Raw genomic sequence first — 14,295 nt, 5'->3', positions numbered from 1 at the left:
TGGAACCAGGCGATTCGACAGATGGAGTCGGCAAAATGTCGGCTTTCCGTGGTATTGTTCATACCGCTAGCTGTTTCACTATATGTACTGAGGCATAAATCGTAGGTTATACTTGCTTGCGCCCCAAAACTCAGTGCAGAATGCTGTAATTTTGCCCAGCTTCTCTGCCTCCGACCTCAGCCTCAAGCCAAAGTCATGGAGTGGGAGAACACGAAGGAAAACTGCGTTCCCGTTCGAGCGGGGCGCAGCAAGGCTGCTCTGCAGGAGCTTGCCGACCCGGCAGCAGAGGCGCTCGAGGCAAAGCGCAAGTGCGTTCACATGATAGCAGCCACCTAGACATTGTTGTCGGTAGATACATCCTAAGCAACGACCGTTTCTGTGCAGAGAGCTGTGGGCCCAGGTCGCTGAGTACCAAGGCGATGACCCGCTGGAAGCATGGCAAAAGTAAGCCATACATCTTGTGGTTTGCCTACTTGCACCATCGACCACCGACACCGCCTGGTGTTGCGCGCACAGGTACATTAAGTGGATGCAGGAATACGGCGTGGGTGGGGGAAAGGCGGACCTGCAGAAGGTGCTGGAGACGTGCACCAAAGAGCTGCAAAGGCTGCCCCGGTACAACAACGACATACGCTTCCTGCGCATATGGATTCAATATGTGAGTGCCCTGCTGGGTGACGATGCGTTTGGGTGTGCACACCGTACAGCGGACGAGGGGGCGGCACGCAGGTCCTTCCCCTTCTGCAACGTTGCTGACTCCCCTCCTGACATGCCCACATGCAGGCGGACTGCCTCCCCGACCCTGGTGACGTCTTTCTTTACCTTCGGGTGTGTCCCGCATCGCGTGCTGTTCATGCCTCAGTGTTTACCAGATATCACGTCAAGCTGCACTTGCTGGCCACCGCCATCATGCGCGTGACCACTGTCCTGCTAGAGCGTGGGTAGCGCTGGGGTCCGACATCCGCATGGTCATCGAGTGCGTGTGTGTCTGCAGGAGAAAGACATCGGCCGCGACTTCGCCCTGTACTATGAGGCCTACGCCACCTTCTTTGAGCTGCGCGCAAATTTCCAGAGCGCAGATGCGGTGTACATGGACGGAGTGCAGCGGTGCGTACTGCGCAGTTCTGTTGGGGTGTAGCAATGCGTGGCCCGCTTACAGGAGAACCGGCCAGTTCGATGAAAACGTCCTTACGATTGCGCGTGCAGGGGGGCCAAGCCGCTGGAGCGCCTGAAACAGAAGCACACAGCCTTCCAGCAGCGCATGGTGAGGCCGGGCAGGTGCTGCATCAGGACGTGGTGTTGACGAGGGGCCGACCAGGCCATAGCCGTGCAACGGCGCAACCCAACTGCCTGTAAACACCCATCCACCCATCCCACACTACCCACGTTGCGAACCCCAGGCCCACCGCATCAAGCGCCGCATCCAGGACGAGCAGGAGCTGGGCCCGACGCCCGTCGAGCCCGTGCGTGCGTCCCTAGCTTCCATTGGTGGGCGGCCCGGCGGCTCCCGCACGGTGCAGCAACAGCAACAGCAGGCCCCAGCGCTGGGCGGTGTTTTGGGGGCGCCGTCTGCCGGGCATGCTGCCCTGTTCGGAGCCCCGCCGCCGCCGGCCCAGGTGGCTCTGGGGCGGGGCACGCGGCCGCTGGCGGTGGTGGCGGATGACGAGTTCATGGGGCTGGGGCGGGGCGACTCGGAGAACGGGCCGCTTCCCGGCTACAGCACCATGCCACAGGTGAGGGCACCGCGCGGCGTTGGATATTCGTGACAAACATGATTGAGACTGCTTGGATAGGTGGGCGCTTGAAGTTGGGTGCTGGTGGCGTGCGCAAAACAAACGAGTATGATTCGTTGTTGCGCACACTGCAGTGCTTACAATACTTGCGTTGTTGCACCACGGGCAGATGAACAACCTGAAGGAGCTCAAGCCCTACACCGTCATCCGCAAGGAGAACACGGACCGAGCCACCGCGTGGAACCAGTTCTCGCTGCTGCCGGGTGGCGACACCGGCCCCGGCGGCGGCGCCACCAGCCTGGGCCTGGGCGGGCCCGGCGCCGCCGCCTCCGCTTCGGGCCTGGACATATTCACAGACGAGGAGTTTCAGGAGGGCGACGAGCTGCGGCGCGGGGGTTCCGCTGCAGGCGGGTCAATGGGACCGGGCATGGGCGCTGGCGGCGGCGTGGCGGCGATGCACCCACTGCTGGCGCCAGCGTCCGCCGCAGCAGCGCAGGAGTTGGACCCGCTGCTCCGCAGCCTAGCGCCGCCGCCAGCGCTGCTGCGGGGGTCGCAGCCGGCGGCTCTGGCCGCGCTGGGCCTTACCGCGGCACCTGCTGCTACCCGCGCGAGTGGGCTAGGTGGCGCGGCTGCGGCTGCAGCACCGCTGCCTGCGGCTGGGCTTTCAGGGCCCGGAAAGTCAGCACTTGCGCCGCAAGCCTTCGGCACCGGCAAGCTCGTCCAGCAGCCTGCAGCAGCCTCTGCGGGCGTGACCGCAGCGCCAGCCCCCGTTTCCGTGACAGCGGCAGCGCCGCCTGCGACCGCCTACAAAGCCGCTGCATCGGCCGCTGCATCCGCCGCACCGACGGCGGTGCCGGGCCCGCCGCCGCTTCACCCGGTGGCGGCGGCTGCACTTTCCGCCGGCACGGACGTGGATGCGTCTCACTTCAGCTACCTGGGGCTGCAGGACGGGACCGCAAACGAGATGTCGTATGAGGAGCTGCGAGCCCAGGCATGGATGCGCAGGAACCCACCGCACAAGCGCCCCGCGTCCGCCACCAGCGGGCCGGCAGCGGCTGTAGCGGCCCCCGCGAGCACTTGGAGCCAGGAGGCGGCAGCGCCGGCCGCATCCCTGGTCGTGGCCCAGCGGGGCATGGCTGGCCTCATCATTCCAGACGATGACGATGATGGTGAGAACGGCCCGGCAGTGAAGGCCCAGAAGACGGCGGCAGCGGGAATGGCCGTCGGAGGCAGCAGCCGGCGCGCCTTCGGGCAGGTGCTCCCAGGCAGTGGCGGCGCCAGCGCCCTATCTGGCGGTGGCGGAGCAGCTGGAGGCATCGGCGCACTCGGCGTCCTTGCAGGTGACAATGATGAGGGCGCCGGCATTGCCGCGCCGACCGCGCCGGCACCGGCGCAAGTAGCGGACGAGAACCCGCCAACGCGGCGGACACTTCCAGGCGAGAGCGGGGCTGGGGCGTCTGTCGCCCCCGTCACACTTCCGTCACTCGCGGCCACGACGCGGCGCCCAGCGCTCGGCTTACTGCACGACGCAGCACCAGCCGCCTCTCCTGCAGCAGCCTATGAGCACCCGCCGTCGGCGGTGCCGCCCCAATTGTATGCACCGCAGGCCCAGCTACCGGTGGAGCCGCCTGCGGTCCAGGCAGCCGGGCCGCGGCCGGAGCCCACCGTCACCATCTCCACACGTGGCGCCTTCGACCTGCTGAACTCCATGTTCAGTGATGACCTGCCCCACCAGCAGCAGCGGCGTGTGGCACACCAGCCGCAGCCGCAGCCCCAGGCTCAGCCGCAGGCCAGACCGGCGCCGCTGCAGGCCCGGGTTCCACAATTTGCAACTGCCCCAGTCGTTGAGCCCGCACCCGCGCTGGGCATGGCGCCTTTGCAAGCCGCCGTCCCCGCTGTGGCGGCCATGGCTCCGGCTCCCGCCGTGGCGGTTGCGGCGGCGGCCGCTGCGCCTCACGAACCGACGGTGACGCTGCACACGCGGTTGGCGTTTGACGCCATCAACGACATGTTCAGTGACGCTCTACCGCACGAGGAGGCGCGCCGGGTGCGTTGTCGGTCGTGCGTGCGTGTGCAGCATGTCTGCTTGCTTTCCACATCAAGGCTGTGGCATTGTTGGCGGCGGCGATGTGCCCTACCACCACCTTACCATCAGAGGGCTGACGCTGTTGCTGAATTGCCCATGCCACGCAGTCCCGCCGAGTATCCGCGGCTGATGGCGGCGGCGCCACCACCAAGCCCATCACCAGCTCCGACGTACGCCGCCTGGCCAATGCAGGGCGTGCCGGTGCAGGCGCGGGCGGAGCCGTGGGCGCCACCGCTATGCACGCGCCGGCGTCGGCACTGCCTTCTGTCCCCATGTGCCCGGCCGGTGCTGCCTCATCGCTCGCTATCCACGAGGATACCTTCTTCCTCGGGCCAGCAGCAGCGGCGGCGGCGGCAGCGGCAACGGCGACGACGCAACGCGGCGCCGTTCAGGGCGCGGCCGCCTGTCAGCCGGTCGCCCATATCTATGAGGACACGGAGTATGTGGGGCTGCGCCCCGCCGCTGCTGGACACGGAGCAGGGCTGGGTCTGGGCGGCAGCGGCAGCGGCGGCCCAGCAGGCGGTGCAGGGATCATGGGAGCCCTCATTTGCGAGGATACGGAGTTCATCACCAAGCCCGTAGTCACAGCGGCGGCAGGCGCGACCGGGGGCATCGGGTATGGAGGGCGCAGGGGCACGACGGACGCGGCGGTCGGGCCTGGCAGGCCTGGTCCAGCAGCATTGGGCCCACGGCCGGGCGGTGTGGGTGTGGGACGCCCATCTCTGGGCGGCAACGCAGCGCGGCAAGCGCCGTATGCGCCAGGCGTCGGGAGAGGCGGTGGCAGTGGCAGTGGCAGTGGCGGCGACTTGCAGGTTTGGGAGGACACACAGTTTGTTGGTCGCTCCGGGCAGTTTTGAGAGTGAGGCTGCGAATAATGCTGTAGCGCTGGTGGTTTTTTTGCATGCATATGTGCTGTAGCCCATGCAGTGCATGCACGTGCTTCTCCGCGATCCAGGGGGACGAAGGAAGCCCCCCAGGAACACTCTGTGCATGCGTTCCCGCATGCGTGCGTGCCTTTGTTACATGGATCTCCTGAAGCGGCTCTCCAGCATCTTGAGCAAACAGTGTGCGGTCTGCTGCTGTAGGCCAGGCACGCACGGCGCGTGCTGTGACGGCTCGGAGAGTTTGCGTGGGCCCGCTGTTCTTTGCGCTGTGCGCAACTGTGTGAGCGGGTTGGCACGCAGCTGCCATGGAGCACAGTGAGCGGCTATTGTGCGGCTGCCCCCAGTACCGATACCCGCTGGTGGACTATGGAGGTGGAGCATCTGGTGGCAAATCTGTAACGCGGCTCCCCCATGTAATATTACATGCAGCTTCGCAGCTGCAGTACCTTGATCACACTCAGTGCTCGTATCTTACATCTACACTGCTGGAAATTTTGGGCTGCGCTTCTGCGGAGTGTAGGGGAAGGTTTCCGGGGGTAGTTGCCGCGGAAGGGGTCATCTACGCTCTGTACTCTGTAGACGCCGCGGGCCTGAGGGCATTCACAAGATACGGGTCCTGGTTACACTTGAGACGCTTCTGACAGCGTCTGCGATCACAAGGCTGTGTAAGTGTGTGGGCCTGCACTGGCAACGCACAGCCGCAAGACTGACAAGAGGGCCAGAGGGCCAAGGTGCGGTACAGTGGCCCGTAGCCGCCTTGTGCCTGATACGATAGTGCCTAATACCTAGACGCCGATAGGTCAGGGTGCTCAGCGGGCGGACGCTGCGTGCGGCCCGGCCGAGAGTTGCGACTGCTGCCGGACCTTTCCGGCGGCGTAGATATCGGCGGGGCTTCCCGACTGTTCCCCGCCTGCTGTCCCAGACTGCCCCTCTCACCCTGTGTATGTGCTGAAATAGATGCACACTGTATACAGTATTGCTTTTGTCACCGTCCATGCTGCAGCTTTGCTGCCCCTCAAAATTTGTAATCCGAAGGCCCCCACTTATTCATCATTCCCTTTGAACCCAAATGTTTTGATTTGTTAAAATCACAAACGAATATCAGTTGTTACTGCAACAGCAACCAACAGCTCTCAAAGGGTGAGCCAACAGAACTTGACAGCTTCGGCTTAAAATCGTTTTAGGCGCGCGAGCGCTCGGGCGCACAGAAGGCATGGACGAGGCGGATTTTGACCTGCTTATGGCTCTTGCCGACGAGGCAGAGGAGGAGCCAGCACCAAAGCTCGCCGCCTTGGCATCGAAACCTCTTGCCGCAAGCAAACATGTTCCAGTGGGCGCAGCGGCGCCGTCAGCTGCCACCACGTCAATGCAGCAGGCTTTCGGACCTATCGGAACGGTGTATTTTACCTCGGACGGGAGCCAGCAGCGACCCGGTAAGGGTTGCAGCCCACCCATGCCACTGCTGCACCCTGTCGGTTTTTGCGAAATCCTAAGCCTGACCGCCGCTTGGTTCTGCAGGTGCTTCAACCGCCAAGCCCCCTGGAAAGGCCTTTTCAGATGGCTACCTGGATCGCACCTCGGGGTTCCGGGTAAGCGCGGACCATGAGAGCCTGGCTGCCTGGCGCATGACCACCACGCTCCTAATCCCCCTCGCCTTGCCTGTGCACACACCCAAGCACTGACCCCCCCCTCTTCACTCCTCCTCCCTCCTCCCTCCTCTTCTCTCTTGACCCGTCGTTTCGAATGATGTCCTATTCTGTAACTGCGTCACTCTTCAATCTCAAATTGCCGCAGGTGTCCAAGCCGGTCATCGGCAGCCTGGTGCTGCATGAGCGGCTGAGCGATGGCGATGTGGTGTACCTACACCTCAAGGACATACGGTGAGGCCGGGCGCGGGAGGGGCGGTAGCCGTTCATGGAGAATGGAGGGGAAGTTCCAATTGTCAAGGAATGAGTGTGGCGTGCACAAGGAAAGGAAACTGTGTGTTTTTGTGTGCGTGCGTTTGCGTGTGTGCGTTTGCGTGTGTGCGTACTAATGTGCAACGAGGCACAACGGTGCAAGGAAGCACGAGAACTGCGTATGTGTTTACACGTGTGTGCCTTTGCTTGAATACAAGACAGCTGTTGAGGAGGAAGCGTGGCTTGCGGCCCTATCCCGCCCTTCCCTGCCCCGCCTTGCCCGATAGGCGATAGGCACCATCACGTGGGGTCCCGGTCTGCCGCTGCTCTCTTTGGACTCCCTACACCTCACATACCTCCCGCACACCTCGCACACACCTCTTAACACTTGGCGCATCTCCTTCACACCTTCAGCGCCAACCGGGAGTACGCGGGGCGCTGGGCCACCATGGCTGTGCTGGTGGGCAAGACGCAGGGTGAGGCGGGACATCGGGGCGGGGTTGGTAGGGAGGGCGCGGCGGGCGGGCGGCCGGGGGTGGGACGGTATTTCCAAGTTGTCAAGCGCCCAGGTCAGGCAGGAAAGGAAGGGGGATTGTTTGAGCTCGAGGTCAGCCGATGGGTCCCAGGTGGGGAGCGGTCTACGGACATGTCATTTGCCAGTCAGCAGCTGGCCCTTTGGCCACGGTCCTCACCGCGCCCCTGCCCGCTACCGCTTCGCCCCTGCTGCTGCAGCCACGGGCAAGGACGGCGGCAGCTACAGCCGCTGGACGCTTAACGACCTGGCGGGCAAGCAGGTGCGCGGGCTGCGGGCTGCGGCTGCCTGCAGCTGTGTGTGTGTGTGTGTGTGTGTGTGTGCGTGTGTATGTGTGCGTGTGTGTGTGCGTGGAGTGTATGTGTGCGTGTGTGTGTGCGGGTGTATGTGTGCGGGTGTGTGTGTGTGCTCGTTTAAAGCATGGGCAAGTGTATGCGTGGTACACGGCGCAGTGGTTGCGAGCGGAGCCAACCCCATTTGACAACCCCTGCCTCACCTGGCTTATCGCCTCTCGCGCCTCTCCCTCCCGCCCAGGTGACTCTGTTCCTGTGGCGCAAGGCCGCGGCGGAGCACTACAAGGAGGTGGAGGGCAGCCTGCTGCTGCTGTGGAGCCCGCAGGTGTGTGCTTGTGGGTGGGGATCGAAGACGGGAGAGCAGTATGTCGGGAGGGGTTGTGAATACCAGCCCCAAACTAACCAAACCAAGCTAAACTAGCGGAGCACAGGCAGAGATGTTAGTTGCAAGCGACAATGCTTATGGGAGGGGGCCAAGGCGTCGTGGACCAGCAGGGCGAGCGGCGACCCGCGGCGCCTGCTTGGCAGCCGCACGTCCTTATGCTTGTTGTGCCCGGCAGCCCATCACCACTGCATTCGAACGACATGAGCACAGCAGACAAGGAGCAGCAAGGGGTTGCAACGCCGTTGCAACTGCGCCGCTGCACGGGCACTGCCGCGCGCCCGCAGGTGCGCGCTGACTCTGGCGCTGGTGGTGGCGGCGGCGGCGGCGGCGGCTTCAGCCTGCACATAGACAAGCCGGAGCAGATGCAGCGGCCGGGGCTGGCGGCGGACTTCGCGTTCTGCAGGGGCATTCGCAAGGTGCGTGTGGGCGGTGCCGGGTGGCAGCTGGGCGGGCAGAAGGGGCCGGGCCGGTATGGCAAGACCCAGAACACGAAACCGGTGGAGCGGGGCTGGCGGCCAGAGGCTGTGTTTACTCCTTGCGCTCTACTCAGCTAGCTGCGCCCGCTGCAAGCCGGAGCGACGGCTGCAGTACATGCTGCTGGGGGCTGTTGGACGCAGCCCACGGTGTTTCGCTTTCTACCCCCGGCCACCCAACCACCCGCTGGTGACCACAACCTCCCCCTCCTCCCCGGCCCCTCACCTGCAGGACGGCCAGCGCTGCACGTACCCGGTGAACCGCAGCACCTGCGAGTACTGCCCCTACCACGCACAGGTGCGCACGACGCGCGCGTGTTTGTGTTTGTGTGTGCATGCGTGCGTGTTGGGAAGCCATGCACTGGCGCTCTGCCGCGTCCCTCCCACGGCCCTCCCTCGTGTGCACGGCGCCGTCAGCTCCCCGTGACCAGCAGTGGCCCTATACCTGGACTTTGGCCGTGACCTTGACCTGCCGCTTCCCCGCCCTCCCGCCCTCCCGCTCTCCCGCTACATTCCACCGCCGCCCCTCCTCCGCACATATACACACACATACACACACACAAACACACACACACACACACACGCACTGACGCACGTGCTGCCCTTGCCGGCACCTCCACAGTCGGCGCTGCGCGCGCTGAGCTCGCACCGCTCCGACATGGCGGGGGCCAACCTGCTGCAGCGCCAGCTTCTGCCGCAGGTGAGGGGGGGAGGGGCAGGGGGAAGGGGGGTTAACTCTAAACCAATCCCATAAGGGAATTGTAGCGCTGTAAGGGGTAAGGGGCGGGGCAACAGATGCAGGGGGCTGGGGTCCCGGGGTGGGCAAGTGGCACGGATGGGGCATCATTAGTACGGGTATTGGGTCGGGCTGGTTGGGGCCATGGCTTGGGAGCAGCCGATTACACGGCGGCCCCGCGAGCGGCGCGCCAAGTGCAAAACATTGATGTCCAAGGGTCAATGGTCGTGCGCGCTTGGCGACGGATGAAATCCGTAAACACCAGCCACCACCTCCGTAAACACCAGCCGCCACCTCCGTAAACACCAGCCACCACCTCCGTAAACACCAGCCGAGCACTGCACGTACTTCCTTCCAGTCCATTCCCATGCACATGCAATTACCCGACGTGCGGTTGCGCTTGACCGGGCATACCACATTAAGCTCGCCGCACCTAGCACCGCACCAGGCGTACTCACCCCAACGCTCGTCATCCCCGCACTGCCTGACAGGCGCGTGCCGCCCAGAAGCACGCCACCGCCGCCGCCTCCGCCGCCGGCCGCTCCGTGTCGGCGCCCGGCATGAACGCCCTCATCGCCAAGCCCCTGCCCGCAGCCGTGGTGAAGCAGCTGCCCGGTGGCATCGCCGGCAGCGGCCGGATGCTGCCGGCCGCCGGCGCCGCGGGCGGCAGTGGCAGCTCAGCTTCTTCTACTGCGGCGGCCACGGCCGGCAGGCCTGCGGTCGCCATGATGAGGAGCACGGGCGCGTACGGCAGTGAGGAGGACTATGGGCCGGACCTGGCGGCTGTAGCTGGGGCTGGTGGCGGTGGTGGTGGCGGTGGTGGTGCTACTGCCGGCGGCGCCAAGCGCTCGTACGGCACGGCGCTGCTGGCGGGGTTGCATGAGCGGCAGGCGGCGGGCGAGGTCCCGGAGGGTGAGTGTGTGTACGCGGTCATCTGTGCATTGCTGTCTGTGTGGGATTATGCGTTAGGGAGTACGCGGTGAAAGGGTGAAAACTGTGCGAGCCCACGTGTGTGTGTGTGTGTGTGTGTGTGTGTGTGTGAATGTGAATGGGTTCTAGCCAGGGCATCCGGTGCTTGCCATCTTGCGTGCCCCTTACCGTTGCCCATGCCCCCACAGGCGGCGCCCCCGACCCCAAGCGGCGGCGGTCGGAGCTGGAGTGTATCGCGGAGGCCGCCAAGGTGGGTTGGGGCTTGGGGGCGGTGGCTTAGGCGTGGGAGGCAGTGGAGGGGAGATTTGAATGTAGGGCCAGGGCCGATGCCGCTGCAGTACATACCGTACACGTGGGCCAGGCCCTACACCTCAACATGCTGCCCGTCCGTCCACCTGCTTCCCCCGCGGCGTGCTTCAACTGGCTGCTCCCGCACAGGCTCGCGCCGTGGCGGCCGCACGCGCTGCGGGCACACTGCAGCGGCATCCCCCGCACTCCTCCGTGACGCCCGCCCGCACTGCGGCCGTCGCCGTGGGCACCGCCGCCCTCCTCGCGCCAACGCCCGCGCCTCGCTCCGCCGGCGCTGCTGCCGCGTCTGCCACCCCTGCTGGCGCTGCTGCTGCCCGCGCGATGCTGGCCTCATCGGGTCCGCGCTTCACTCCGCGGCCGCCGCCGCTGCCCGCACACCTAGCCGCACTACTCAAGTCGCCAGACGCGGCAGCCTCCAGCGGCGGTGCAGCCGCCAGCGGCGGCGCCGGCGCCAGGGCACCGGGGCGGCCGGGTGCCGTTGCGGGTGCGGGTGCGGGTGCCACCGGCATCAGGGGGTCGTGGGCGCGGGGCCCCACTGCGGCGCCCCCAGCCCGCACGGGAGCTGCCGCGAAGGCACCGCCGCCTCAGCCGCAGCAGCAGGCTCAAAGGGCCAAGCCGCCTGCGGGTGCCGACCAGCAACAGCGGCAGCCACAGTCGCAGCTACAGCCGCAGCAGCATGGACGGAAGGAAGAGGAGGATGAGGAGGCGGACATGGTGGAACTGGACGTGGGTGGAGCAGATGGGGCGGAGGCCGGCGGCGACGAGGGCGATATCCTGATTGTGGAGCCCGCGGAGGAGGCGGAGGATGGAGGTGGCGCAGCGGCGGCACAGCAAGAGCAGGATACGGAGGGCGGGGCAGGAGGCGAAGACCTCGTTGTCCTAGAGGAGGAGGAGGAGGAGCAGCAGCTGACGGAGCAGGAGCGGAAACAGCGCAAGCCGCAGGATACGCAGCCACAAAACCGGAGAATCGAGCAGCAGCAACAGCAGCAGCAGCAGCAGCAGCAGCAGGATGTCAAGGTAGCGGGCCAGGCCGTCGGCGGTGACGGTGATGGCCGTGGCGAGGCAGGCGCGGGCGCGGGTGGCGCCGGCGGCAGGAACGGGGAGGGCCGGGGGGCGGCTGCTGGGGTTGAGCCGGAGGCGGATGAGGTGGAGCTGTGTGGCCTGGATGAGCTGCTGGACATGTTCCCCGAGCTGCAGGAGGGGGAACAGGAGGAGCGACAGCAGCAACAGCAGCAGCAGCAGAAGCAGGGGAGTGATGGGAGTGAGGGGCGCAGCAGGGCTGCCGCTGCCGCCGTCGTCACCGCCGCGTGTGGAGGCCGCAAGGCAGGCACGTCACACACGGCAGGCGGCCAGCAGAAGGGACCTGGTTCAGCCGCGGCAGCTGGGCTGCTGCCGCGTGTGGCGGGCCTGTCCGCCGTCGCGCCGCAGTCCGTGCGGGCGGCGGAGGCGCGCAAGCAGCAGGCCGCGGCGGCCAAGGCCCGCGCGGAGAAGCTGCGCGCGCTGGGGCTGGCGAACAAGCAGCAGGGCGGCGGCGGTGCTGCTGCCGCCCCGCAGCTACAGCCGGGAATGGCGGCAGCGGTGCCGGGCGGCCGCGCGCCCCTGGCCCCGCACAATGGCGGACTGGATGTGGCCGCGGCGACGGCGCTGGCGATCGCAAAGGGCCTGCCGCTACCCAGGCCTCGAGCTGGTGGTGGTGGTGGTGGCACGCGGGGCGGTGCTGCTGCCGTGGGAGGCCGGCCGGGCGGCGGTGCTGCAGGCGGTGCGGGTGCTGCTGCTGCCGGTCCCTCAGCCATGGAGGCGGCGTTTGGCGCGCTGGCCAAGGCGCTGCCCAACGAGAAGGCGGGCGTGGAGTCGCGGTACAGCGAGCTGTCTGAGGAGGCGGCGGGTGCGTGCGCGTGTGTGTATGTGTGTCAACGGGAACGGGAACAAGGACGAAGCATGCCTCTGTGTGTGTGTGTGTGTGTGTGTGTGTGTGTGTGTGTGTGTGTGTGCGTGTGTGTGTGTGTGTGTGTCTTGGGGAGGGCTGGCACGGCAGGCCTGGAAGGGGGGGCATTATTTGACCAGGACCTGAAAGTTGGGGTGCATTCACGAGCACCAGAACCGTGCCTAACCATGCCCCGCCGCCGCCACCACCACCACCACCACCGCCGCCACCACCACCACCGCCCCCAGGCGACGCCGTGCTGTCCATGCTGGCTGGTCTGGAGGCGCGTGACGCGCTGGCGGCGCAGCTGGACTCCGTCATGCAGCTCAAGGTGGGGCGCCGGCCGGACCCTGGGCGGAGGGGACTGGGAGACAGAGGGCGGGGACTGGGGAGCAGTGCGTGGGGGCAGAGGGGACAGGTGGCCAGTCCGCGGCGCTGGACCCGGGCGGGCCTGAGCGCCGTCCGCTGGGCCTAACCCGCTTTTCCCCTCATTAACGGCAGAGAGCAGGGAGGGGAACACCCGGGACAGCGCGATGCACAAGGGCGCGACGCGCACGAAAGCAAATTCTGCCGCCCACGCATGCCTGTGCTCGCGCGCCCGCACGTGCGCAGGTAACGGCCTGGCACTGCGCCACCTGCGAGCGGCTGAGCGAGTGGATGGACAAGCGCTGCCGCGACGAGGGCCACGCGCTGAGCAAGACCAGCACGCTCAAGCGCTTCTGGAAGTGCGACCACTGCAACGCCCGCATCACCACCTTGGGCGTGCGCTTCCCAGGCAACCGCTGCAGCAAGTGCGTGCGGCCGTGTGTGTGTGTGTGTGTGTGTGTGTGTGTGTGTGTTGTGTGTGTGTGTGTGTATGTGTATGTGTGTGTGCATGTGAGCGTGCGTGTGTGTGTGTGTGAGCGTGAGCGTGAGCGTGAGCGTGAGCGTGAGCGTGAGCGTGAGCGTGAGCGTGAGTGTGTGTGTGTGTGTGTGTGTGTGTGTGTGTGTGTGTGTGTGTGTGTGTGTATGTGTATGTGTATGTGTGTGTGTGTGGCTACAGGCCATATGCCTTGTGTGCACCGTGTGGGCGCCACGCTGCCACCTGCACAGCCTTGCATGCGGGAGGCTAACGGGAAGTGATGGTGTGTCGCCAGCTCTCCTGTGGGCATTGCAACGCGCCTAAACGGTAACGTGAGCACGGCCCGTTCGCTTCCCGCAGTGCTTCTTGGCTCAGTCTGTGCTGCTGACCGACAGGGTGCCCTGCCCCTTGCCCTGCCACCCTGCTGTGCACCCAACCCCCGCCAGGTGCAACAATCCCTCCCTGGAGTTCACGGCCTGCAGCATGTACCGCGGCCCCCGCGACGTCAAGACCTCGGCGGGCGCCGGCGGCAGCGGCGGGCTGGCGGGCAAGGAGAACCTGTTCGCCTGCCTGGACGAGCACCCAGAGATGGGCAAGCGCACCTTCCGCTAGCTGCCGCGGCGGCGGCAATGGTGGTGGTGGCGTTGGTGTGGTGTGTATGGATGCAAGTGTGTGGATGTGTGTGTGTGGTTGGGGTAGTCGGGATGTATCGAGGTGTGTGATGGAGCTGGATGGAGGTCATATGTGGCGGCGGCAGAGGTTGCGGGATGCAGACGAGCAGGCTAATCGATGAGAAACGTGGCCCTCCCGCTCTTCGCGCCCCCCCCCCCTTGAGTCGTTGCGCTCCAGCAGCTCAGCCCAATAAATGTGGTGGAGTAAGCAACACGTGGTGCGCCGAGGCTGATTCAAAACAACATATCGACGTGCTTGGAAACAAGGGGTGTCAGCTTTGTACAGCTGGAAAATGGGCTGAGCCCCCGTACGCTTGGGAGCTAATAGGCGTGTAACGCCCCGTTAGAGCCTCCATGCCGCTACGACGCGCAGGCGCATCGGCTAGGGACACTCGGGTTGGGGTCGTGCGGGATTTCCCGCGCCACATGCGTGCCTTGTCACGTTCCCAAACACCCCAAGCATTTCTTTCGCCTCCTGCCATACTCAACACCTCCCCGGCGCCCCACGCTCAAAGGGCTAGGCGCGGGGCGGGGGCGACCTCGGGGCTTCTCGGCATGCTGGCGCGTCGGCAGGCATGGCTCAGCAAGTCGCTCAAAACT

The 14,295-nt window shown here is 65.7% G+C and overlaps 2 protein-coding genes across 2 annotated transcripts; both read left to right on the top strand.

Annotated features, from left to right (window-relative positions):
* The first annotated feature begins 91 nt into the window (after nt 1-91).
* CHLRE_07g351450v5 (uncharacterized protein) lies at nt 92-5,384 on the top strand. The gene is made up of 9 exons (XM_043064567.1): nt 92-308; nt 385-444; nt 517-658; nt 784-828; nt 995-1,107; nt 1,207-1,264; nt 1,401-1,733; nt 1,903-3,780; nt 3,927-5,384. Exons 1-9 carry the CDS (start codon nt 196-198, stop codon nt 4,674-4,676), a joined length of 3,492 nt encoding a protein of 1,163 aa, XP_042923135.1. The 5' UTR covers nt 92-195; the 3' UTR covers nt 4,677-5,384.
* A 307-nt stretch (nt 5,385-5,691) lies between these two features.
* Nucleotides 5,692-14,043, top strand: CHLRE_07g351400v5 (uncharacterized protein). Its single transcript, XM_043064566.1, has 15 exons — nt 5,692-6,136; nt 6,222-6,292; nt 6,498-6,583; nt 7,016-7,077; nt 7,334-7,395; nt 7,668-7,751; nt 8,096-8,227; nt 8,517-8,582; nt 8,907-8,984; nt 9,512-9,932; nt 10,139-10,200; nt 10,389-12,144; nt 12,432-12,514; nt 12,796-12,974; nt 13,471-14,043. The coding sequence occupies exons 1-15, from the start codon at nt 5,917-5,919 to the stop codon at nt 13,634-13,636; spliced, it is 3,528 nt and encodes a 1,175-aa protein (XP_042923134.1). The 5' UTR covers nt 5,692-5,916; the 3' UTR covers nt 13,637-14,043.
* The last annotated feature ends 252 nt before the right edge of the window (nt 14,044-14,295 follow it).

Source organism: Chlamydomonas reinhardtii, chromosome 7 (genome assembly GCF_000002595.2).
Source record: "Chlamydomonas reinhardtii strain CC-503 cw92 mt+ chromosome 7, whole genome shotgun sequence".
Classification (NCBI taxonomy): domain Eukaryota; kingdom Viridiplantae; phylum Chlorophyta; class Chlorophyceae; order Chlamydomonadales; family Chlamydomonadaceae; genus Chlamydomonas; species Chlamydomonas reinhardtii.
The sequence above is the reverse complement of the archived record's forward strand: the minus strand, read 5'-3'. Positions and strand labels throughout refer to the sequence as shown.